The sequence below is a fragment of the Pseudonaja textilis genome, chromosome Z (genome assembly GCF_049901715.1).
Source record: "Pseudonaja textilis isolate UNSWEBS1 chromosome Z, rPseTex1.2, whole genome shotgun sequence".
Classification (NCBI taxonomy): domain Eukaryota; kingdom Metazoa; phylum Chordata; class Lepidosauria; order Squamata; family Elapidae; genus Pseudonaja; species Pseudonaja textilis.
Window position 1 is genome coordinate 63,456,768 of NC_142008.1, and position 26,932 is coordinate 63,483,699.

General features: G+C 35.7%; 1 protein-coding gene across 13 annotated transcripts in view; it reads right to left on the bottom strand.

Annotated features, from left to right (window-relative positions):
* Positions 1–2,552: 2,552 nt before the first annotated feature.
* NT5C3A (5'-nucleotidase, cytosolic IIIA) overlaps positions 2,553–26,932 on the bottom strand; it is a 135,173-nt gene continuing 110,793 nt past the window's right edge. For 10 of the 13 annotated variants that reach the window (XM_087917947.1, XM_087917944.1, XM_087917951.1 and 7 more), the window contains 7 exons: positions 25,142–25,211; positions 24,614–24,660; positions 12,882–12,967; positions 11,852–11,941; positions 9,635–9,797; positions 5,319–5,519; positions 2,553–2,991 (listed from right to left, as the gene is read on the bottom strand). In XM_087917947.1, the coding sequence (XP_087774073.1) occupies positions 2,890–2,991; positions 5,319–5,519; positions 9,635–9,797; positions 11,852–11,941; positions 12,882–12,967; positions 24,614–24,660; positions 25,142–25,211 (759 nt within the window). In that variant the 3' untranslated portion in view covers positions 2,553–2,889. The remainder of the gene's footprint in view (positions 2,992–5,318; positions 5,520–9,634; positions 9,798–11,851; positions 11,942–12,881; positions 12,968–24,613; positions 24,661–25,141; positions 25,212–26,932) is intronic. The other 3 variants (XM_087917950.1, XM_087917949.1, XM_087917948.1) reach the window with 1 other exon arrangement.

A 26,932-nucleotide genomic window follows, 5' to 3' on the forward strand; every position in this document is an offset into this window, starting at 1 on the left:
TTGAGCCCAGAAGAAGAAACAAGTTGTGGATTTATCGAATGATTTGATGGCGCAATTGAAGGAGGCCCTAAAATTGGATGAATGGTTCTTAGCTCATTCAAATGACTGTACAATTAGAGATGGCTTGGCCTGGATGGGGGCAAAGTTGTATGTACCAGAGACCTTGAGGAGCCAAATATTGCAACAAGCCCATGACTCTAAAATGGCTGGTCACTTTGGATTCGTGAAAACCTTACACCTCGTTAAGCGACAATTCTGGTGGCCTGCGTTGAAAAAAGACATTGAAACTTATGTGGCTAGCTGCTCAGTTTGCGCCTCAGCGAAAAGGCCACCTGGTAAGCCACTGGGGCTGTTACAAAGTGTGGCTAAGCCAACAGCTCCATGGAAGGAAATCTCTATAGACTTTATAGTAGAGTTACCCGAGAGCACCGGAAACACGGTTATTTGGGTAGTAACCGATTTGTTTTCCAAACAAGTGCATTTCATACCTTGTTCTAAGATTCCCTCTGCAAAATCGTTGGCTAAACTGTTTATACTACAGATTTATAGGCTGCATGGCATCCCTGAACGTATAATTTCTGACCGAGGGGTTCAATTCACCTTGAACTTTTGGAGGGAGTTCTTGAAGTTAATAGGCTCCGCCCAGGGCTTAAGCTCCGCCCACCATCCCCAAAACAATGGGGCCTGTGAGAGGACTAACGCTGTGCTAGAATAATACCTCAGATGTTACATAAATTATCAACAGGATAATTGGGTTGACTTATTGCCATTTGCTGAGGTGGCATACAACAATTCTGTTCATAGTAGTACCGGTTTCCCCCCCTTTAAAGTGGCATTGGGACAAGATTTTGTGCCTATACCTGAGTTTCCTCGTGAAAAACCTAACATCCAGTCGCTAGACGAATGGATATCTCAACTCCAACTGAACTGGCCAGTTGCTCGCAAAGCATTGGATGACACCCATCAGTCCCATAAGAAATTTGCAGATAAAGAGAGCCCCACAGAAGTCCTATCAAGTGGGTGACAAAGTTTTCCTGTCTACCAAATACTTACAAACCACTCAAAAGTCGAAGAAACTTGGTCTTAAGTATGTAGGTCCTTTCACAATTGAACGAATTGTAAATCCTGTGACAGTCCAATTGACACTACCAAATACTCTTCGACGAATTCACCCGGTTTTCCATGTTAGTTTGTTGAAACCTGAACACACTTCTGGTCTGAGACCAACCCAGACTGATCCTCCTATACCATTGCTGATTGAGGGTGAACAACACTTTGAAGTTAAAGACATTTTGGACTCTCGTAAATGGAGGGGTTGTCTCCAATACCTCGTTGCTTGGAAACATTTCCCATCTTCCCAAGCTGAGTGGGTTAATCAGAAGGATGTTAGAGCCCCTAAGCTGATCAAAGACTTTCGCACAAAGTATCCTGATAAGCCCTAGAAATGTATATAATTGTTAACCAGTATCTTTTATGTTGTTCTCTCTTAGAGGACTAATGTCTTTTTTCTAGGAGGGCCGAATGTCAGCCTTCAAGATCTTTTCTACTGCTTTGCATCTTTTGGCTGCCATAAGTAATGGGGGGAGGGGATATGTCTGGGAAGAGAGCTGGAGGTGTTACATTCTTGTGATGTGTAAATGAGGAGTGGGGGGGAGTATAAATTCCTGCTCTTAACTTTCTATTCCTCACTTAGCTTTCTTTTCTCTGCGCAACTGCAAATTCTTTATCAAAATATGTCAAGGTCAACGAACAGAGGCCTCATCACCACCTGAAGATGCTCACATGATCATATTCACAACTTTTAATTGGAAGACTCATTTGAACTATGAGGGGTGGGAACATTTCCAACACTTTGTATATGTGGTCTGCACACCTAATTTCTTAAGATTCAGAATTCTATTTGATGCTACCACTTCATCTTCAGTAAAAGATTTCTTTGCTCTAATCTAAAGAGTCTAAGTTTTTCTTTCTTGAATTTTGAATGGAGCACCACCTGACAGTAATGATCCTTTTCACATTCAAATTCACATCTGATATTTGTTTAGAACCTGAGGATTATCATGAATATATTCACCTGAGAAACACTTGAGAGTCTGATTAGTAAAGGAGAAAATTCTTTTTGTTGAGTAGTGGCTTGTAACTGGAAAATTAACATCCTCCTGAGGAAAAATTAAAGCAATATTTTTGGTCTAGTTTTAAAGGAGGGAGGGAAGGTTTTGCCAGATATTTAGAGATGAACTTTTTTTAACAGATAAAAGTACTTTTTAAACTTGTTTTTATGAAAGTCTGCGCATGGGAAAAAGTGATGAGAATTCTAGCACTTTATGTTTAACTTGTAGCATGATGCAATGAAATATCTTTCTGTAGAATTGTGTTTCAAATTTCAGTATTATTAAATATGACTTTTTAGTTAATACTGTAAAATATCTACTTCATTAATCTTATTTAAGCCAATATGACTTTAAAATTTTTAGATTCAACTGCAATTTCCAATTTACAAAGCAGTGAGCTTTATCAAAATGTAGTGATTTACACACATTTGTACTACTGAACCTCAAAAGATTTGATATTTATTGATTAATCATTATCACACCCATCATGTTTCTCTTATTTTCTATAACAATTCCACAAATGCTGAAAATATCATTTATTGTGCAGAAATAAAGATATTTTTTCCAGTAATCATTAACAATATTTCCACTGGAATTAATAAATAGGGAAATAATAAACAGTGAAATATATTTCAACAGCATGGAGCAATATAATGAGGAATACAGTATTTTTCAAATGAAATGGCAATAGTATGGAAAGTAGCATTGGATTATTGTTTTCATAGCTGGTCATGCAAATTTGTCCAATGGGTTCTTTTAAAAGAAAACAATGATAACACTACAAAATCTTTTGCAGGATTGAATTGGCCACATCCAGAGAATCATCTTTCACCAAAACAATATCATAGGACTCCATATATTTTTCCAGCAGTTCTTCAACCTAGATTTTAAAATGTGAAGAAAAAAAATTATGTGAAAAACCAAACTGACATTCTTTATATATTTCTTCAGTATATTTTTTTCTATTTCTATTTATCTCTTTTCCTTTTTTCTTTTCTGTACTTTCTACTCTCACTTTTTATTCTTTTCAGTTTGTATTTTTACTATTGTATCTTCAATAAAATTAAATAAAATGAAATGGGCAAGCACAGATGCAAGACGTTTGATGAAGAAAATTTCAGAACCATTCATATATAAATTAGATTGAGCTTGAGTTAAGCAATCACATCATTTTGTCGTTTGTCAACTGTAACAATATAAATATACTTCTATTAGTTTAGATGATTAAAATCTAAAGCCACAAATTAAAGAGCAATGAAATTATTTGTAGTTTATTTTTTCTTTCGTTTTAAATGAAACATTGTGTAGTTTCAGCCCAAATTTAGAAATAATTTTATTTTGTCTAATTTAAAGAAAGGGAGTTGAATTAAAAGATCTTTCCACATTTTCATTTGTGCATTACATTTGAACAAAATAGCTGTGTTTAGGGAGAAAATACAGATATTTTTAAACTATAGAGCTTTTTAAAAGGTTTTTTTTTCACATTTTAAAAGTTGTGGAAAGATCTTTTAATTTCATATATATAATTGAACTCCTTTTCTTTAAATTGGACAAAAAACAGAGCTTGATTTCTTTTCCTTCTCACAAGACTTTTTAATAAACTTTTGTCACTCTCTTGTTTTGTTTACATATGTCTTTTAACTCTTAAAATATCCGGTGGTTTCTTTTATACTGTTACATCTTTTTTCATATTGTTCCTGTAGCCTGTCATACTATAATTGTAATAATGTAACAGTTTATAATGGTAAATCAAGCTTTTGTCTTCTTTAACTGCAATCTTTAGTTCTGTCTAGTATCCAATTTTTAAAATCTTACTTTAAAAAAAAATCATAACTAGTATTATGATAATATTATAAAATCAGTATTAGTGTAATACTAATGCAGTATCAGAAGTTCCAGTTTAATTGTATAGAATGTGAAAGATGTATTTTTTTGTTTTATTTTTATAGTTTTCTTATGTATGATGTACACTGAAGATAGCATTTAATTTTGTTCGAGGTACAATGACAATAAACTAAACTAAACTAAATCAAAAGCTTTTTCCCACATTGAAGATTCTTTATAATCTTATTTCAATCTTATATCTTACTGTTTGTAATTTTTTAAAATCAAAGTTTTATTCATCCTTTTATTGTTTATTCCATTTTTAAAAGTTCTTTAAACGTGATTTTTTTTCATTAAGGATTGAAGGTAAATTCACCAAGTAGTGTCCAATTTTTTGATTCAAAGATTTCTAATTGCTAAAAAGAACTTAAGAAGTAATTTCCAAATGTAACTAGAACAATATGTGAATTTAGTGTCCTTCCAAAGATGCTGACTGCTATTTGGGCAAAATGGCTATTTCCCCAAGCTCTAGATATGCTGGAGGGCTATTTCCTTGCAGTCTCCTCAGGAAGAACAGCTGCTTGAAGCGTTTGTGACTGATCTTCCAGAAAGGATCAAAGAGCCAGCCTCGGGAAGAAGGCATGACATGGCCTGCAGCTGCCTGTAGGATCAAGTTGGATGTACCTCATCAGCATTAGAAGAAAGTGTTCAACTGAGTATGGCAGACTCTGTAGAGCATAGGAAGGTGGGGGCAACAGGGATTTATGCTATGGTACTGGGATGGTTAATCACAGGGTGGGGCTTGAGGCAATATATCCTAGCAGCAGTGATAGTGTTGTGACTGAAATAGAGGCCTGTGGTTGGTGGCAATTGGCTGAGATTGTTGAACACTCAGGCCTCTATTTCAGCCCTAGACCTGACATGTTGCTGAGGAGTGCCACAGTGCAGGGCAGCCAAAAAGACATAGGTGAGATGAGTTAAAGCACTCCTGTAATCATAAGTATGGGTGGATTTCCAAGCATTCAAATTTTGACCATGTGATTATGGGGACACTGCAACAACTAGGAACCAATCATAAGTCCATTTTTTTCAGCACCATTTACAACTTCAAGTGGTTGCTAAATGATCATATGTCAAGAATTACGTTTATTTAAAATTCAGCTAACTTGTTAAAGGCCTCCTACATAAATATTACCTGCTGCTAGCAAAATAAGGATTTGGAAGTTGTCTGAATACCCTGTGAAGATGGCATTATTTTACTTACTTACTCAATTTGAAAATAGACTCATCCAACTAAGCTGCAATTGGATTTAGTATATTTTAGCTATATTTTTTCAACAAAACATGCATGACAATCAACATGAGAATTTTTTACACACTTACTTTATCATTGAGATATCCAATCTTAAGAATATGTTCAACATTTGCCACTCCATCTGCCATTGTTAAGTCTCCTTGAGAATCTCCAAGTAATATGATATTGCTGTTATCTTTTAATTGTTTAAAGTACTCTGTATTTTTCAATGCCCCATCATGTTTGTTGTAAACATGAATTAATTCTCCTTTAAATCCTTTCAATATGCCCTATTGAAGATGACAGAAATTATTCCTAAGTAACCAGGCAAAAAAAGTAATAACATATATACTTTTAGAATATTTCCAAGACAATTTACTCTTTCCACAAACTCTAAACATATTTTCATTTTATATATATATGTTTTCTGAGGTTCTCGTGGGTATTTGTATGTGGATCTTTGGTTGTTCGGGTTTTCTCCCGCGTAAGATTCGAAGTATCTAGGCAACGTTTCGATGAAGTCTCATTCATCATCTTCAGGCTTCTGTCTTCAGCTCTGTGCTTCTCAGAGTGATGTGAGCTTGCAGCTGCTTCTTCCTTTTAACTGCTAGTGGGGGTGTGACTTGATTGGGTAGGGGCTTGGCTGTGTTTTGATTGGGTGTGTGTGTGTTCTCATTGGTAGGGGGTTTGGCTGTGTTGTGATTGGTTGGGGGTTGGCCGTGTTCTGATTGGCTGGAGGCATGTTCTGTTCAGGTGGGGGCTTTGTTGTACAAACAAATAGAAGGAGCACTCATGGGATCACCCCTCTCACCTGTCATCGCAAACCTCTACATGGAACACTTTGAAACACAAGCTCTAGAAAAATACGATCACAAACCCAAACTCTGGCTCAGATATGTAGATGACACCTTCATAATCTGGCCACACAGGAAAGAAAAACTGAACAACTTCCTCACACACCTCAACAGCCTACACCCCAAAATACAATTCACCATGGAAACAGAAGCCAACAATCAACTTCCCTTCCTAGATGTCTTGGTATACAAAAAATCCAATGGCTCCCTAGGACACACCATCTACCAGAAGAAAACACATACTAACCGCTATCTACATGCACTCTCACACCACCACCCAGCACAGATCAATTCCGTAGCCGAGACACTCATCTCCAGAACAAAATGCTTAGCCGACGAACAACACCTAAAAACCGAACTACACACTCTCACCAACGTACTAACAGCCAATGGATTCCAAAGAAAGAAGATTACCCACCTAATCCAAAAAGAAACCCCAACCAAAATCCAGGACAGAGAACAAGAGAACGGCAAAGCCCTCCTCCCATATATAAAAGGCACTACAGACAAAATCAGCAAGATCCTCCAAAAACACAACATTAAAACAGCATTCTGCACAAACAGAAAAATATCCACCATCCTAAGAAACCCCAAAGACAAAATTGAATTAGAAAACCAAGGAGTATACAAAATCCCTTGCATTGCCTGCCCCACCACCTACATTGGACAAACTAACAGAAGAATAAGTGCACGCATCGAAGAACATAAGAACTCAATTAAAAAAGAAGAACCGACCTCTTCCCTGGTCCAACACCTCAAAGCCACAGGACATGAGATTGACTTTAAAAATACCAGAACTATCGCCAAAACCGAACACTTCAACAGCAGAATAATCAGAGAAGCCATAGAGATAGAAAAACGCCCACGCAGCATGAATAAACGAGATGACACCTCCCACCTACCAGCCATTTGGAAACCCGCCCTCATGAACAGACGAGTACCTAACATGAAGAATGACACCAGACCCACACCCATGAGGGCCACACAAGATGCCACCATCACACTTCCACGCAGAAAGCAGACTCACACCCACACAGAAGATGAGACATGACCACGGACCAGAAGCCGCACTGCAGCCGCATCACTACCCACTTCAAACCCCTCCGAGCCATACATGAAGCGAACTGACACCCACTATGAAGATGCAGCACAACCATGAACTCGAAGCCAAACAGCAGGATCACAGCTCACCAGCTCAAATCCCCCAGCAATTAAGACTAACCTGAGCACAACCAAGCCCCCACCTGAACAGAACACGCCTCCAGCCAATCAGAACACGGCCAACCCCCAACCAATCACAACACAGCCAAAACCCCTACCAATGAGAACACCCACCCACCCAATCAGAACACAGCCAAGCCCCCACCCAATCAAGTCAACCCCCACTAGTAGTTAAAAGGAAGAAGCAGCTGCAAGCTCACATCACTCTGAGAAGCACAGAGCCGAAGACAGAAGCCTGAAGATGATGAATGAGACTTCATCAAAACGTTGCCTAGATACTTGAATCTTACGCAGGAGAAAACCAAAGATCAACAACCAAAGATCCACACACACACACACACACACACACAAATACTGAGAATAAAATACTTCTATTGAAGCCTAGATAATGGCTATCTTATTTATTTTTATATATATTTCAGATTCCCAAAAATTCTGTGTAACTAATAATCAGAAATATCACTGAGCAACTCTCCTCTCCTATGTCTAATATATTTAAACATAAAATAAATCAAAATTATATTTATTAAAAAAATAAAAATGTGACCCTTTAAAATTCATATCTTCAGTTACATGTCTTTTTCCTGCACTTGATGGAATAAATGGGTCTTAACTACTCTCCTAAAAGCCAAAAAGGAAGGAGCAGACTAAATTTCCATGAGGAAATAATTTCGGAGTATGAAGTCAGTGAGCAAAGATAAACATTTCGAAAACCCATCAGATAGATAGGATCTTCAATAAATTGATTACATAATTCAATCTGATTGGACAGGCAGATAATGTTAGAAGAAGGTCCTTGAAATAACGTGGAATCATGTATATCCTTAAAACTACAACATCATTTTATCTTATTGAGAAGCAAACTGGAAATAAATATAATTGCCAAAGCAATGAGGTCACCTGAGGATGTAAGGATATATATTCTAGGGAATCATGGAGATAACCTAGGAGAAGGGAATCCAAATGATATTAGGGGAACACCAGATAAAACACACACTAAACATGTTTGAAATTTAGTGCAACAAATAGCTTCCCCCTCCTCTACAACTCCCTGGGATATAAGAAGAAGGGTCTTCTTATAGTCCAAGGGTAAGGTCAAATGCATCACCAGTTTGGAGTCACAATGCTTCTACAAGAGAACTAAGTCCAGTCCCCTTGAATTCCATTGATTTTTATCTAGGATCACTTTTTCTTGACTGTTAATAGACCAGATTTTTGTGTATAGGTTGCATGTAATAAATCCAAAGTCCTTTCAACTAAACTCCTCTTCCTGGTTATTTGTGCCTGACAGAAAGGAAGGAAGTCCAAGCAGACTTGCAAAATTTTGTTATTTTATAGTTCTGGTGGTCATATGGAGTCTGTTCCTTGATCTGGAAGAGCTGACATATATCCATTAATGAGAAAGCCCCCGGATTTTGTATCAGCTGTAGCTTCAAAGGCAATCACATGTAGAACACTTTGCACTAATCCGGATGGGAGGAAAGAAAAAGGCATGGATACATCAGAGTTAGTTTGGTCTAGTGATTAAGGCACCAAACTAAAAAGTGGGAGACCATGAGTTTAATCATGAAAGCCAGCTAGGTATCCTTGCAACAGTAACTCTCTTTCAGCCCAACCCACCTCAACAGGGTTGTGGTTGTGGGGAAAATAGGAAGAGAAAGGTGGATTGGATATGTTTGCCTTGACAAGATGTTACAAATAACACCCTGAGTTGTTTGTAAAAATAATAAAGGTGGGATATAATAAATAAATAAATGTAAGCAGAGCCTCCCAAGACAAGAATGGCTGCAATTGGATAGAAAAATATATAACCATATAAAAACCCTCTAAACTGCAGTTTTTATATGCTAAACAAGTAGGAGCTGTGTATCCAGGTTACCTCCATATGGCAAACCACATTTGAATAGGAGAGTTCAATTTGGTTTTTAAGAAGACATTAAAACTGAGTGAGAGTAGAGAGTCCCAAGACATTCCACAAAGTAGAGATTTCTGAGAAGATAACTCTCCCTATCCAGACTGGAACTACCACCTCAGAAAGAACCACTACACTATCTTTCCCAATTGACAGAGTGGTTAAGAAGAAAAACAGTATTTACTGTGTCAAAAAGCTTCTAAGAGATTAAGGAGAGTTTTAGTTCCCCTCAACCTGATTTTAACAAATTTGCAAACAAATTAATATATTCTAAGAATACTGACCCTATCAACTGAAGCATATAACTCTAAATTGGAAATATGTAACATTTTTATATGTTTTGAAAGATTCTTATATACCTTAGTAAATGATAATGTAATCTACAATTGCACTTTGTATTTGACATTTTCATACTCACATTATCATCAAAATCCATAAAGTTGGAAACTACTTTGATATTGGAATGGTAGACACCTGCTTGGTGAATAATCTGTTCCAGGATGTCTCCAATCCCAGCAGAAAATATAAATACTGGGACACTGTGTTCATGAAGTTTGTCAAAAAAAAATTCATACCCCTCTCTGTAAAACAGGATAGTTATTTGTAAAAAATTGAATTAAAATCTGACAGTATTTTTTTTTCTGAAATAAGTATTGAATAACTCCTATTCTCAGTTTCAGAATAAACAAGATAGTAGTAACTGGCATCTTATTAGTTATGAAGCCAAGGATTCAATATTTTAAGAATATTTTATTTTTAAAAGAAATGACCTGTGGATTATTTTGGAAACCAGTTGAAAAATTTGCTTTGTTTGATCATTCTAGTCTGATTTCTGTTTGTACAGATACTCATTTTTATTTTGCTATATAAGTGACTCAAGGGGAAAAAACCATCTTTGAAAAGGGTGAAACAGAAATCCCAGAAATTCAGAATGGATCTTCTGCACCTTTCTTATAGAAATAAGATAAAATAGAGAAAGAAAAAAACAAAACCTTTCTTGTGCAATATCTGCTTTCCTATTCCTTGGATCTGAGTACATGCAATAATAGTGCAACACTTAGAAAGAACACAGACTAATGTCTAAACTTCTGGACCTTGGATTTTCTTATTCAATCTCCGTTGGAATTATGGATTTCCTGTCTGGCTGCTCACAGAGGGTCAGATTAGATAATCATACCTCTTCAGCCACTGGTACACCGCGTGTTGAGTCCCTTACTCTATACTCTTTATGTGCATGACTGCATTCCTGCTCATGCTAAGTAATACTATTACTAAATTTGCTGATGATACAATAGTGGTGGGACTCATCTCCGGGGGGGATGAGTCTGTCTACAGAGATGAGTTGGACCGGTTGCCTTTGTGGTGTGGAGACAATAACTTGATCCTCAACACCAATAAGACCAAGGAGCTTATAGTGGACTATAGAAGGAACAGATCAGACATCCAGCCCTTGCTTATCAATGGAGACCGAGTGGAGCAAGTGGCCAGTTGTAAGTTTCTGGGTGTTATCATAAAAGATGTCCTGACCTGGGGTGCTCACATTGCAGCACTGGTCAAAAGGGCCCAGCAGAGATTATACTACCTGGGACTTCTCAGAAAACAACAACTGAATGAAAAACTGCTGGTGACCTTCTACCACTGCACCATAGAGAGTATCTTAACTTACTACACCTGTATATGGTTTGCCAATTGCACAGTGGCAAGCACTCCAGAAGGTTAACATCATTGCCCAGAAGATCATTAGTTGCCCTCTCCCCTCTTTGGAAGACCTTTACAGCTCTCACTGCCTTAAGAAACTTCAAAACATTCTCAAAGATCCATCTCATCCTGGGCACCCTTCTTTTTTGAACTATTACCATCTGGCAGACAGTACAGGATAATAAAAACAAGGACAAACAGGCTGAAAAACAGCTTTATCCTAGGGCAGTAACTCTACTGAATTCTACTGTATAGTGCAATATTAATGCAATATCAGGGGTTTTCAATTCAATGTATAGAATGTGAAGGATGTGTGTTTGTGTTTATTTTTCATAGTCATAATATACACTGAAGATGGTATTTAATTTTGTTGTACGAGGTATAATGACAATAAAGTAAACTAAACTAAACTAAACATGGCTACAGTCTTGTTGAAGTAGGGTAAAAAGCAGATAATCAAATTCTTGAATGCCCCAATGAAGGGGGGAAAATTTCCAATTTTTAAAAGATGCAGTACTACTATTAGATCAGTAATGGTTCGTAAGGATTAGACTTTCAGATGATTGCGATACAAGTGAAAAATAAACTTTGAAGAAATAGAAACTTCTATATTACATAACTGTAAAAAGTGAATAACAAGTAAAAAGTGGTTAATTCTCATAAAGCATTATTTTCAAATATAGCCAAATCCTCATTTATCATTACATAACAAACCAACAATGCAACATTGTGATATGGAACATTTTTAGTGTGCTGACATGGTAAGAAGCTCAATATGTGCTATACAAGAATTACAATGGGAAAGGCAATTAAATTGAAGCACTTTTCTCATCACCATTAAGTACCAGTAAGTCCACAGTGAAGAATAAATGAACATATAACATTTCATACAATTTTTTATTTCTGATGTTTTATGATTACAGAAATAGATGCTTACTTCAGCATAACATCAGACTCTCTCACAATTTCAGCAAGTTTTTCCTTCTGTAATCCTTGTTCAATAAGCAATGCATGGGATTTGTTGTACCTACAATTAAAAATAAAACATTAAAAAGTTTCTTTTCTTATAGGCAGAATATTTCTTCTGGGTGTGTGCATGTGCACCTTTGAATCAGTCTTGACTCCCGGTGACCACCTGGATTAGTCATTTTCAGAAGCAGCCTGCCATTGCTTTTTTTCGAAGGCTGAAAGAGAGTGACTGGCCGAAGGTCATTTAACTGGTTTTATGTCTTAAAATAAAGCTATAACTCATGCCTTCCCAATTTCTAATCTAGTTCCTTAACTACTATATCAAACTGGGTCTTCCTTGGGGCTTTCTGTCCATAAGAAAAATAATATAAATAGACTTCTGAAAGCCACTCTTTGATATGTGTTTGACAATCTTTATATCTGGTGCAACAATGACAGTTTAAGATAAAGCAATCTAATGGAGAAGCAAAAAATAGAGACAAAAATGATTAGCATTAATCATTAATCCGAAAGGCAAGGACAATAATTGAAGAAAGCCTGATCTCTGGAAGATATTCTACCATTCTACTATTGGATATACTGTCTAGGGCTGATGAGATCTAAGGTTGAAATAAATGGAGGGAAATTTATTCTATCATTATATTTGGAAGGTGATTTTACTTCTCAAAAACTGTACCTTATATGTTTATTTTTCCTAAATACTGTACTGTATGTGTAAAATTATGTTGGATGGCATTATACATTTTCAATGGATATCAGAGGACACCAATGAAACTGTTACTTAAAGGATGCTAGAAAGAGTAAGAGGCAATAACTTAAAGCAATAATTTGTCAAGTTTCTTGACAAATTTATTTTAGGTGCACAAATGGTGGACTTAAAATAGGTCATGTATATTATCAAGACACAATAAGTGGGTGCTCTTATCAACAACTGTTTAATTATTCAGTTGCAAACTTTAACCTTTTAACAGTAAACAAATCACTTTTCACAAACTCACCACTCAACCATATATGGATACTTCTCTTCCACTGTAAGACTAGGATCAATTTCAATAGCATAATATATTTCTTTTAGCTGGAATAACTAGAAAGAAAAACAATTAGTTGCTATTTATCTCTGCAATATCGCTTTTTTATTCTAACTGTATAAACTAAACATAAAGAAGAGGGAGTCAAGTTATTTTCCAAAGCACCTAAGGGCAGGACAAGAAGCAATGAGTGGAAACTAATTCAAGAGAGAAACAATCTAGAACTAAGGAGAATAATTAATCAGTGGAGCAACTTGCCTCCAGAAGTTGTGAATGCTCCAACACTGAAAGTTTTTAAGAAGAGATTGGACAACCACAGCGAAATACTGTGGACATAATATACTTTAACTTCAGCAAAGCATTTGACAAAGAAGACCACTTCTTGTAAGGCTAGAAAAAAGTGGGATAGATAGCATCACCACCAGATGGATTTGCAACTGGCTGACAAACCGTACTCAACGAGTAGTTCTTAATGGGTCTACGTCTACAGGAAATAAGCAGTGGAGTGCTGCAAGGTTCCATCTTAGGCCCTGTACTCTTCAATACATTCATAAATTACTGGAGAGGGCGGAGCTGGCGTCACGACGATATGGCATGCGATCTTGGAGGTCTGAGATCGCTGCTGATATCTTTGCTCCTGGACAGTCCTATCGGATCTAAACCGTCCTGAAGAGACGGTGAAAGTGAAGAGCGCATCCTGTCGATCCCAGGGATACTGCAAAGTCCCTGGTAGATCCAGGAGAAGCTCTTCTTGCCAGCGGCAAAGAGGCAGCCATTAAAGCTGCTGAAGTTGGGACAGCTCCGAAACGGAAGAGAACAGAAAGAGTGTGCTGGTTTGGTGAGAACTTTTTTTTATTCTAAGATCTGAAAGGATGCCCTAAGGAAAAGAATGAATCTGTAAAAGTTTTGACAGAAGTGATTAAGCGGCAATTTTAAACAGAAATGTCAAAATAATGTTTGTTTGTTTTTTCTCATTGCTGGATCTTCTATATATGATCTTGTATTTTAAAACTGGACTGGTTTTTTCGTTTATATCTATTTTTTTCTTCTCCTTTTCGATTTTGTGATATTTTAGGCTAGAGGCTTCCTTTAGTTATTTCATTTTTCTTAAATATCTTTTTCTTTTTTTTATTAATTCTTATTATATCCTGCTCGGAAAAGAAGGGGGAAAGTGAGAGCAAAGAAACTTTGTAACACTGCCAACTAGAGACTTGAAAATATTCTATTTCCCTGTGACCAGACAAAGCTAAGAAAGAGAGAACTGAGACTCTTTTTCAAGGACATTGCTATTTGATAAGATAGAGGAAAGAGCATGGGAGAGTATTATTGCAGGTGCTCTTCTGGGTTTCTATCAACAGCTGGAGTCTGGTGTTGAAACTTAGGTGGAAAAAGGTGATAAGTTTTTGGAGAAGAGAGCTATAATAAGAGCCTTGGATAATTAAACGAAGTGCAGTGTGCTCTTTTTACTTTTTCTAAGTTGTGCTATCCCTCCTTACCAGCTTTATTGTATTTCTTTTTATTCATTCATTTATTTATTTTTTTGTAATAACTATATTGGTTTTTGGCTTTGTTGGAGCTTGTCTTTGTTTTTCTTTTTTTCTTTGGAAGTCCAATTTCTACATTTGCTTTTTATTTTAAAGGGAAAGCCTTAAAAGCCTTTTTTTCCCTCTTTCCTGGTATCTTTGTTTTTTTCATATACCTTTCTGGTTTATTCTTATGTACTTTTTTCTATCTGAGACCTTTCAATTGGATTAAGGTGTTGAAGAACCTGAAGAATTTTTCCTTTTCCTTTTTTCCCCCTTTTCTTCTTAAGCCTTTTGCTTCATCTAACTATTGGTTGGATTAAGGTTTACAAGAACCTGAAGAAATTTTGTCCTCCCTTCTTTTTTCTTTTCTTTTTTTTATTATTGGGCTTCTTTTTTCTACTATTTTTATCTTGAACTATAATTGGTTACTTCACAATTGGATTAAGATTTAGAAGAACCTGAAGATTTTGACTTGCTTAAAATGAGTAGGAAATTTACAGCTCCTGGTTCTTCAACTTCTACTTCTTCCTCTCCACCATCTGGTGGACAACGTTCAATACAGACAATGTTAAAGCAAGAAAAAAGAACAAGAAAAAGTGACTCTGCAGATGATTATGCAAGGAATTCAAAATATTCAAGCAAAATCAGAGAATATTGAAAAGAAATAGAGAACATTGAACAAAGAACAGAGAACATTGAACACAGAACAGAGAACACTGAACAAAGAACAGGGAACATTGAACAAAGAACAGGGAAAACCGATGAAAAAGTGGAGAACATCCAACAAATGATGTTGAAGTATGATGAGAGATTCCAAAAAATTGAAGAAGATAAACAAAGAGACAAGAAGATTGGAGATATTCATAATAGATTAACAGTGGTTGAACAAGATAAAAGTGGTATGTTGAGATGGGAGAAGGATCGATCAGAATTCTATCTTAGATTTCAAAACGTAGAGGAAGAAAAAGGACAAAACCTAGCTGAGATAATGATAGAAATACTGGCTGAAGCTTTGGAAATAACTCAAGAGAAGATGATGGATGGAATAGACGAGGTATATCGAGTTTTCACAAGATATGCGATGAGAAATAGCCTACCAAGAGAAGTTCACATTAGATTTACAAAGAAAACCATTAAAACACAAATATTGCAAGTGGCAAGAGAGAAAACATTGAAATACAAAGACAAGAAGATTGTGGTCTTGAAACAAATACCCAGAAGAGTGAGAGAGATGAGAAGAGAATACCGATTCCTGACTAAAATGCTATTTTAAAAAGAGGTGAATTATAGATTGCTGATTCCAGAAGGTTTAATGTTCACATGGCAAGAAGAGAGAATTGACTCAATTGAGAAAGCGGAATTATTTTATACAGAATTTTATGGAGGGAAAAAGGAAGAGGCAGAAAAAGAGATCTCACTAATTTAATTCCAAGAGGACTGCCAGATGGCGACTGAAAAAGAAGAAGGTGCAGTAGATGGAAAAGTGGAAGTCAAAGAACAACGTGAACTAAGATCTACGAGAGCTGCTAAACCTAACTATAAAATATAACCATAGAAGAGAAAAAATTGATTACAATTAATATAAATGGACGTAACTCAGCTGTTAAAAGAAGGAAAACCTTTCATAAATTAGAGAAATTAAAATTTGATATAATTTGTCTACAAGAAGTACATATTAAAAAACAATATGAATGATTGTTGGAACAGCCAAAATTAGGGAAAATATTTACTTCCTTGACACAATGTAAGAAAAGAGGAGTGGTTTTATATATTAAAGAGACCACCCTAGCAAAATTGATCTATACTGATGATGATGGAAGAATACTAATGGTGGAAATAATGTACAATAATATGACAACACTCCTGATTGCAATTTATGCTCTGAATGACAAGCAAGAAGAATTCTACAAAAAATTACATATGAAAATAATTGAACTGGACTATGCTAATATAGTTATTATGGGAGATTTTAATGGAATTGTAGACAATAAATTGGACTATACAGCACAGAAAACAATAAAGCAAAACAGAAAGACTCTCCTTAAATCTTTTTTTAAAATGGTAGATGAAATAAACTTAAAAGATACATGAAAATGCTAAAACTAAACAATACACCTTCTATTCAAATAGACACTTATCATGGTCCAGAATAGATATGATATGGATGTCAACAGAATTAATAACTAACATTCAAGAAATAAATATTGAAACAAGTACCTGGGCAAATCACAATCCAATGACAATTAAATGGAAAGGACAAAAAAGATCTAGATGGATGTTAAATAATACTATTTTAAAGGAAAAAGACTTCACACAGTGGATGGAGAAAGAATTGGCTTTTTTCTTTAGAGAAAACAAAAAAGAAGATACATCAATTCAGAATGTATGGGATACAATGAAGGCATATGTTAGAGGCTTGATAATAGACTATACAAGGAAAAGGAATACTATGAAAAGACTAGCCTCTAAGGCCCTAAAGGATGAGTATAAAAGACTTGAAAAAGAGCTACAGAAAATGCCACAGAAGAAGGACATCAAGCTAAAAATGGATATAATTAAATACAAAATGGGTCAAATAGAAAAAGAAGAATTAGCACAGAAAATTAGAGGTGCTAAACAGAACTACTTTGAAGACGCAAACAACAGGTAGATGGTTAGCATACAAATTGAGAAAGGAGAAAGAATCAAGGAAAATGTTGCAATTAATAGATGACCAAGGCCAAGTTTGCCATGGTAGCAAAGAGAAGAAGGAAATCATTCGAGACTTCTATGGGATGGGGAAAGAGTTAAACAGTACTTACAGAATGCTAATTTACCTCAGATATCTAAAGAGACTGAAAAAATGTTAGAAAGCAATATAACGATGATGGAGTTAACTGAAGCACTCAATAAGCAAAATAATGGAAAGGCACCAGGCCCGGATGGGCTTCTGGCAGAATTTTATAAAACGTTATAAGAATCGTTGAATCTTCCATTGCTAGAAGTTATGAATGAAGTTATGTTAAAGAAGAAGATACCTAAATCATGGTCAGAAGCGTATATTACACTTATTCCAAAAGAGGAGGCCAACCCATTGCAAATTAAGAACTATTGACCTATTTCTCTATTAAATGCAGATTATAAAATCTTTGCTTCAATATTGGCAGAAAGACTTAAAAAATATTTAAATAATTTTATCCATCCTGATCAAAATGGATTTCTGCCAAAGAGACAAATTAAAGACAATATGAGAGTAATCTTGGACACCTTGGAATACTATGAGGCACATCCTGAAAAAGAAATGGCCCTGATATTTCTAGATGCACAGAAGGCATTTGATAATGTGAATTGGCGATTCATGTTATTACTGTTGGAACAGATGGGTTTTGCTAGAAAATTTATTCAAGCAATAGAAGCTATACACTATAAGCAAACGGCAAAGGTAATGATAGAGGGAGAACTGACAGACTCTATCAATATAAGAAAAGGAACAAGACAAGGGTGCCCACTATCACCTTTGTTGTTTGTGTTAACTTTGGAATTGCTAAACAGAAATATTAGAGATGAAGGAGACTTCAGGTTTGAAGGGCTTCGGCAACAGACAGAAATCTGCGATCGTGCGCGGTTTCTGTCTGGGCTTGCCACTGGAGCGCCCCGAGCCGGCTGGTTTCGGGGCTAAGCCACCCTGTAGATGTGGTGAAGAGGGGGGAGACTGCCAGCAGGGTGGAGGAGAGCCGCATCTCTACTCCTCAGCTGGCCATTACTCCCTTTCCTAAAGGCGGTTGCAGTGGTGGTCAGAAATGGCCACCACAAAGAACTCGACCGGAAAAGAATGTGCAGGAGGAAGATAAGAAGTGGAAGTTTTGGCTGACTGGGTTAAATTGTAAAAGCAACAACTAAGGTACCCTGGAATTTAAACTTACAAAAAATAACATTGCCCCCAAAGAAGAGTTGGAAGCAGCGAAGGAAAGTGAAAAGGGAAAGGTTTGGCTTTTTTTCTTCTTCTCTCTCCGTCCCTATACTGACAACTAAGAGACTTAAATAAGAAATTGGAAAAATCCGCTTTGACATCACTAGGCAATTAAGCTGAAAATAAAACAAAATGCCAAAGGGATAATAAAGATTTCTGGACATTAAAATTTTTCTTTTTCATAAGCAGGAAGGGAGAGAAAAAGAATAAGGGCAGGATCTGGAAGAGGGAGGAGACTGGAGACTGCCTGGAATTAAAAAGAATCTACAGTAAAACTTCAACAAGACTTCTAAAAGATATATTTTAACTGAAACTTTGCAACTAAATAGTAACCCCAGGAAGAGAAAGTGAAAAAAAGAGCAAAAAAGAAACAGCTTGTATGTATTTGAATTATTTGGTGATCTTTGGATTCTTGGTTATTATATTTGAATAACTAAAATCAATCGGGTGGTTGTTTAAAAATTTATACAATGGCACCACTTCTGGATAAATTGAAAATGGAACTTAAAATGTACAAAGAACATGCACAACAAGGGAAGGTTTCTTTTGGCTTCGTTTTTCAATTCTTAGAAATGGAGATTTGGAACTATGAGAAACAACAAGAAAAGACTGCAAAACAAGAAGACTGGGACAAAGAAGAAGCCATCTTTAATGAACAAGTAATTTTATGTGGGGAAGAAAAAGGAAAGGGGGAAAGAGGATGGAGAATTTAAGACTTAAAAAAACAACCAAAGAAGAAAAATAATTCAAAAAATAAGTATAATACTGGAAAGCAACAGAAAAGGGGAATACAGAAGAGAGAAATAGAGGTAGAGAGACAAGGGGGTAAAAAGGGGAGAGAGAAGAAGAGAGGGAAGAAGGAAAGGAAAAGAAGTTACAAAGGACCGGAGCAAGATATAAAGAAACAGGACCTATTTAGAGATAACGGGTGAAAATCTAATTGAAAAAGAGATTCTGTAAAGGTACATAAGATTGTATTGTTATATTAGTAATAGAAATAACTTTAGAAAATTGGAAACAACGTATGATTAAAATGAGGGATAAAATAGTTAGTGTAACTTAGTGAAATGTTTGTGAATAAAATAAGTGAAATAAAATAAATGAGAAAATTGAATTAGGAAGGAACGGGAACATTTTAATTAGTTAATGTTTTATAAAATATAAGTGAAGAGGAGTGGGGGAATTAACTATGGAAAGCTTATAACTGTTCCCATAGAAGTATGATATTTAATTGAAAAGTAATGTTAAAGATGTTAAGACTTTAATGAATATTAATATTAATGATAGAATTGAATTGGAATGGAATGTTGTTTTAATTATATACATTTATAATTTTTTTCTTTTTTTTTTTCAAGAATTTAAGAATGTAGTTTAAGAATGTACCAAGCAGAATCCGAATGGAAGTTATGTATTATATTGAGTGTTATAACTTTAGGGAAAAGATATAAAGGTGTCATACTCTAATCAGTAACTACAGGAGAAATTTTGTTTAATGAGAAAAGATAATAGATAATTAAAACAGGACAGACAAAAAATATGAATACAATGATTTGAATTAAGATGAGATAAGTAAAATAAAATTGAGAAAATTAAAAGAGGGGAGAAGCTACGGAGAAAATGTAAAATAGTAATAAGATATGGAATAGAATATAAAAATGAGCATGAACCTGAATTTGTGTCTGTCAAGAAATGTAACCCGGGATTACGCTACTTTCAAAAAGATGTTTTATTTGTATTTTTTTTCTTTGTGAAAACTCAAATAAAATTTACCAAAAAAGAAAGAAATATTAGAGATGAAAAGAATATAAAAGGAATGAAAATCAAAAAGGAAGAAATTAAGTTGCAAGCATTTGCAGATGATCTGGTTTTCATCTTAGAAGACCTTTTAGAAACAGCATCAAAATTGATAGAAAAGAGACATATGGAAAGGTGGCTGGTTTGAAAATAAATAAAGATAAGACAAAGATCTTGACAAAGAATATGCTATTAAGACAAAAGGAAAAACTGGCAGACCTATTGAAAATTCAGGTCACGAATAAGATTAAGTACTTGGGGATATATTTGACAGCAAGATGTAGTACATTAAAAGAGAATAATTATATCAAACTTAAACAGCAGATAGCGCTAGATTTGGCGAAATGGGAAAATTTACAACTGTCACTATTAGGGAGAATTTCAACAATCAAGATGAATATACTACCCAGAATTTTACATTTGTTTCAAACAATTCCAATTAGGCTTGGAAAAGACTACTTTGAAGATTTAAATAAAATTGTGTTGAAATATATATGGCAAGGTAAGAAAGCGAGAATAAAGTTAAAACTTTTGCACAATGCTAGAATTAGAGGAGGATTTGGTTTGCCTAATTGGGAGTTGTATTACAAGCTACAAATTTGATGTGGGTTAAGGAATGGATAACACTAAGAAATACTAGATTGTTGACATTAGAAGGACATGATTTGTTGTTGGGGTGGCATGCTTTTTTATGGTATAAAGGAACTAAAACACAGGGGTATTTTAGAAGACATTATATATGGGAGTATCTGTGGTTAAACTGGGAGAAGATTAAAAGACAATGTTATTTGAAAATTCCAGTCTGGTTATCGACTATTGAAGCATTTTCTTATCCTATAGTACACAAAAAGGAACAAACAGTTAGATATGGTGAAATATTGAATGAAAAGGGTGAACGTAAATCTATGCAAAATCTAGAGGAACAAGGTATAAAGATGAATTGGTTTTCATATGCGCAAGTACATTCAAGGTATGATAAAGATTTTAAAACAGAAGGTTTCTATGATAAACTGACTGACTTAGATAAGATTTTGACAGGTACTGATGAAAAGGTGATTAAAAAATTGTACGGATATTTATTAGAAATTAAACTAGAAGAAGAACAAGTTAAAAAAACTATGATTGCTTGGGGGAAGAATTTTGGATATGGGATTGATTTAGAGAAATGGGAAAAATTGTGGTCTCAAAATTATAAAATGACAATGTCAACAGCATATAAAGAAAATTTGTATAAGATGTTTTACAGGTGGCATTTCCCCCCGACAAGAATAGCAAGAATGTTCAAGAATAAATCCGAAAAATGTTGGAAATATCATCAGACACCTGGCTCATATTACCATATGTGGTGGACTTATGCAGATGCTAAAAAATACTGGACTAAAATTCACATGTGGTTGGAAAAAATGACAAAAAATATATAGACTTGAAACCAGAGTTATTTTTATTGGGAATTTTACCTGAAATATATAGTAAAGACTTGAAATACCTGATTGTAAATGTATTAACAGCGGCTAGAATTGTATTTGCTAAAAACTGGAAAACTGAGAAAATACCATCACAGGAGGAAATCATTAAGAAAATATTGGAATGTGCTGAAATGAGTAGATTGACATTTGAAATTGGAGAACAAGAGGATAAACAATTTTATAAAATTTGGGATCTCTTCTATCAATGGTTAGACAATAAAATACAGTAATGAAATACGTAGACTTTTAGAAAATAATAAATATAAAGATGTACTTTTTTCTTATATCTACAAAATGATTTTAGGATAGATTTAGGATGATAATATGAACTGTTATAAAATAAAATAAGCAAATTATGATTGATTAATAATGATACTAAGGTATTTAATTTTTGATTGACAATATGAGATCATATGCAATGTAATTGTAATTGAAAACTACGAAACGGAAAAACAAAACAATTTGTAAACCAACCGGCACACTATATGTACACCTATGGAAGACAGCTTGATGTTTTTATGTTTTGTTTGTTTATGTTTGTTTTTAAAAACCAATAAAATAAAAAAAAATCATAAATTACTTAGATGAGGGAAGGGGTAACTTACCAAATTTGCAGATGATATTAAGCTGGCAGGAATAGCTAACACCCAAGAAGATAGGCTCAAGATCCAGATGGATCTTGACAGACCAGAACACTCAGCCCTATCTAACAAAATGAAATTCAATGTAGAGAAAAGTAAAGTCCTACACTTAGGCAAGAAAAACCAAAAGTACACATATAGACTGGGTGAAACCAGGCTCAATAGCAGTAACTGTGAGAGGGATCTTGGAGTCTTAGTGGACAACCAGCTAAATATGAGCCAGCAGTGTGCAGCAGCAACCAAAAAAACTAATGCAATCCTAAGTTGTATTAACAGAGGGATACAATCAAGATCAAGGGAGGTACTAATACCACTCTATAAAGCCTAAAACCACACCGAGAGTACTGTATCCAGTTTTGTTCATCACATTATAAAAAAGATGTTTAGACTCTAGAAAAAGTACAGAGAAGAGCAACCAGGATGATTAGGGGACTGGAGGCTAAAACATACAATGAAGGGTTGCAGGAACTGGACTTGGCTAGTCTAGTAAAGAGAAGGACCAGGGGAGACATGATAGCAGTCTTCCAATATTTGAGGGGCTGCCACAGGGAGGAAGGGGTCAAGCTATTTTCTAAAGTACCTGTAGGGCAGACAAGGAATAATGGATGGAAACTGAACAAGGGGAGATTTAACCTGGACAACCAGCTAAATATGAACCAGCAGTGTACAGTGGCAGCCAAAAAAGCCAATGCAATCCTAAATTGCATTAACAGGGGGATACAATCAAGATCTAGTGAGGTACTAATATCATTCTATAAAGCCTTAGTAAGACCACACCTAGAATACTACATCCAGTTTTGGTCACTACATTATAAAAAAGATGTTGAGACTCTAGAAAAAGTGCAGAGAAGAGCAACCAGGATGATTAGGGATGGAGACTAAAACATATGAAGAATAGTTACAGGAACTTGGCATGGCTAGAGAAGAGAAAGCTCAGGGGAGACATGATAGCAATGTTCCAATGTTTGAGGGGCTGCCATAGAGAGGAAGGGGTGAAGCTATTTTCAAAGGCACCTGAAGGCCAGACAAGAAATAATGGATGGAAACTGATCAAGGAGAGATTTAACCTAGAAATAAGGAGAAATTTTCTGACAGTGAGAATATTCAACCAATGAAACAGTTTGCCTTCAGAAGTTGTGGGAGCTTAATCACTGGAGACTTTCAAGAAGAGATTGGACTGCCATTTGTCAGAAATGGTATATGGTCTCCTGGGTGGGCGGGGGAGGGACTAGATTACTTACAAGGTCCCTTCCAACTCTCTCAATCTGTTAACCATTCGTCTGAAATGTTATAGGTTTCCTGCCTGAACAGGGGTTAGAATAGAAGATCTTCCAAGGTCCCTTCTAACTCCTGTTCTGTTCTGCTCTGCTATGCTCTATTCTATTCTGCTTCTGTGGTTTTGGTACATATCCCTAGTATTTTAAATAAGTACATTATATACAATATTTACTTAAGATGTGTATAAACATATAAAGGCATATATTCACAAAAATCAGTAAGTAGTCTTAACATAGGGAATCTCTGACTTACAATGGTTATTGGGATTGGAATTTCTATTACTAAGTGATGGTTACTTAACAAGTGGCCTAAATTGAGGATTTACCTATACTTCATGACAATTCTATGCAAAGTACAAAACAAATAATACAACCTTTCATAACAGTAGGAATTGATAATGAATACAGGAAACAAAGGGGCGTTGGTAGACTTACTAGTGAACGCCCTTTCTAAACACGCTGTAAGAGAGTCCAGCACTGGGATATGAGTCCACCCTCTGATGTCATCGAACTGAGTCTGCCTCTATAGAAAGCCAGCCTCTGCTGAGAGCCCCAGTTTTCTGACTCAGCTCTTTGACATTAGAGCTGGTGTGTCTAGATTTCTCTAGGCTCTCTAGAGCAGTCTGTAGATTACCATAAAAAGCAGGAATACAGTAAACACAACAGCGCAGCTCCTGGGGCTCCAGTAGAGCTGCGCCTACAAGCGCTGACATTAACAATTGTGAGTGCGGCCTGGGAGAGCGGCAAAGAGCCTCCCACGCCATTCCCTTACCAAGCGCAGCTCATTAGCATCTAATTGTCCATGAGACCTCTTTAGGTCTTGCGTGGTGAGCATCTCCTGGAGCGCAAATTACAAGCCACAGAAAGAAGCAGCAGCAATATTCGGCTGGCTTCTCTGAGGTCCCTCAGCTGCGCTAGGCTACGATTGTGATCATGCCCATCAGCTGTTGTTCGGGGCCTTGCACAGGACCTCCCTAGGCTCAGCAGCAGCATTACTTCTAAAATTCACTCTCAAAGCAGTGTGGTGGAGAACTTCTGTTTTAAATTACCTTTGTGCGACAGTCCTCTGTAATGAGATTACAGTTGTCAATGATATCTGGAAAATGTTCAAAAAGGTTTGAGAAATGAGTATGTGCAAATCAAACAATGCAAAATTTTAATTTACCCATCTACCAGTAAAATATTTGTAAACCACTCAAAATAAGGCAAAATCCCTAACTTTAACATTATTATTAGTTAAAATTGCTGTAAATATAATGGCATTCAAGTGTAAGTCTACATGAAATACCCAGATTCATGAAAGGAAGTCAGTTTTGACTACCATTTTTTTCACAAATCCAATGTCCTTATTAAAATGGGATTGTTTATGCTATAATCCACTACACAGAATCTAGAAGAATGTAATGGTGATAAATGTAAAACAATAGTTAAAAATGTAACATATCACAACCAGACCAAACAATGCACCAGAAGGAAAATCCAAGATTTTTTTCTTCTGCTATGTGTTTTCAGTCATAGGTGTTCTTGAGTTTCATGAGAGTTATGAATTTTTTTTACAACAAATCTATAATACTCACTATGACATGTTGGGCATCTTTTGCCATTATGGGTAAACCTACTTAGCGTCATATCAAAGTCTGTAATTATCTGTAAACAGTATATAAAGAAATATATCATGAATGCAAAATAAAACTAAATATTTGAAATGTAAAATCTAAAAGAAAAATCAGTGTTCTACTTATAGGTTTTGCTCTCATTTAATTTTAAGTGCACTGAAGCTTTTGTATTATACCCAAAGGTGCTTTTTCAAGAGGCAACTGCACTTTCTGGTTCACTTCTCATCCTAGAAGCTTCTTCAGTTTCTTCAGAGCTGAAGAAGTTTCTTGGATGAGAAGTGAAATGTCTTTAAAGAAAAATCAGAAAGTCCAGTTGCCTCTTGAAAAAGCACCTTTGGGACAACCATGACCTGAATGACTGAGAATCTTCACAGACGTTTAGTAATTAATTATGTATTATAGTAAATTTTAGCAAATATTGAAGTAACATTTTAGCAAAATAAAGATCTACACAAAATAACCAAATATTCTGAAAAGCTTTGGGAGTCCTTTGATATGATCTTGTATGACCTGAACATTGTCCATCTCATTCACTGCTTGGTATGAAGCTGTTTTCTTATGATTTATTTTGGAGGATTTATATAATGGAAAGCAATACTATATCTAAATATTTTACATATAACAGATAATCAGAGTTGGAAGGGTCCATCTAGTCCACCATTTCTGACAAATGGCAGTCCAATCTCTTCTTGAAAGTCTCAAGTGATGGAGCTCCCACAACTTCTGAGGGCAAGCTGTTCCATGGGTTGATTATTCTCACTGTCAGAAAGTTTCTCCTTATTTCCAGGTTAAATCTCTCCTTGTTCAGTTTCCATCCATTATTCCTTGTCTGCCCTACAGGCGCTTTAGAAAATAGCTTGACCCCTTCCTCCCTGTGGCAGCCCCTCAAATATTGGAAGACTGCTATCATGTCTCCCCTGGTCCTTCTCTTTACTAGACTAGCCAAGTCCAGTTCCTGCAACCCTTCATTGTATGTTTTAGCCTCCAGTGCCCTAGTCATCCTGGTTGCTCTTCTCTGTACTTTTTCTAGAGTCTCAACATCTTTTTTATAACGTGGTGAACAAAACTGTTTTATATTTATTTTCCTTGTATCATTATCAAACCTCTTGTATAAGCCTTCATCGCGTCCCAGAGGTTCTGTAATGATGTGTCCTCTTTTGTATTTTCTTTAAAGAAAAAAGTCAATTATCTCTCAATTTTCTGTTCAAAGTCTTTTTCCTTTAATATCGTATTATTTAAAGTCCATCTAGATCTCCTTTTTTGTCCTTTCCATACAAGTGTTATTGGATTGTGATCTGCCCAAGTGCTTGCTTCTATTTCAATGTCTTGTATGTTAGAAAGCAACGAGCAAAGCACTGCCACTATATGTTTGAGGCTCTTTACTAAATCAAAAAACAAAACTTCCAGTTCTCTTTTCAAGGTCTCTTCAATCTTCTTTCTTCAATTTCAAATCCAGACTCCAGCTATCAGTAGTTCCACAGAAGAGCACCTGCAAACAATCTACATGCTCTTCCCACTATCTTTTCAATGAAAAGCACAGAGTCCTTTAATGTGGTGAACAAAACTGGATACAGTACTCTCAGTGTGGTTTTAGGCTTTATAGAGTGGTATTAGTACCTCCCTTGATCTTGATTGTATCCCTCTGTTAATACAACTTAGGATTGCGTTAGTTTTTTTGGTTGCTGCTGCACACTGCTGGCTCATATTTAGCTGGTTGTCCACTAAGACTCCAAGATCCCTCTCACAGTTACT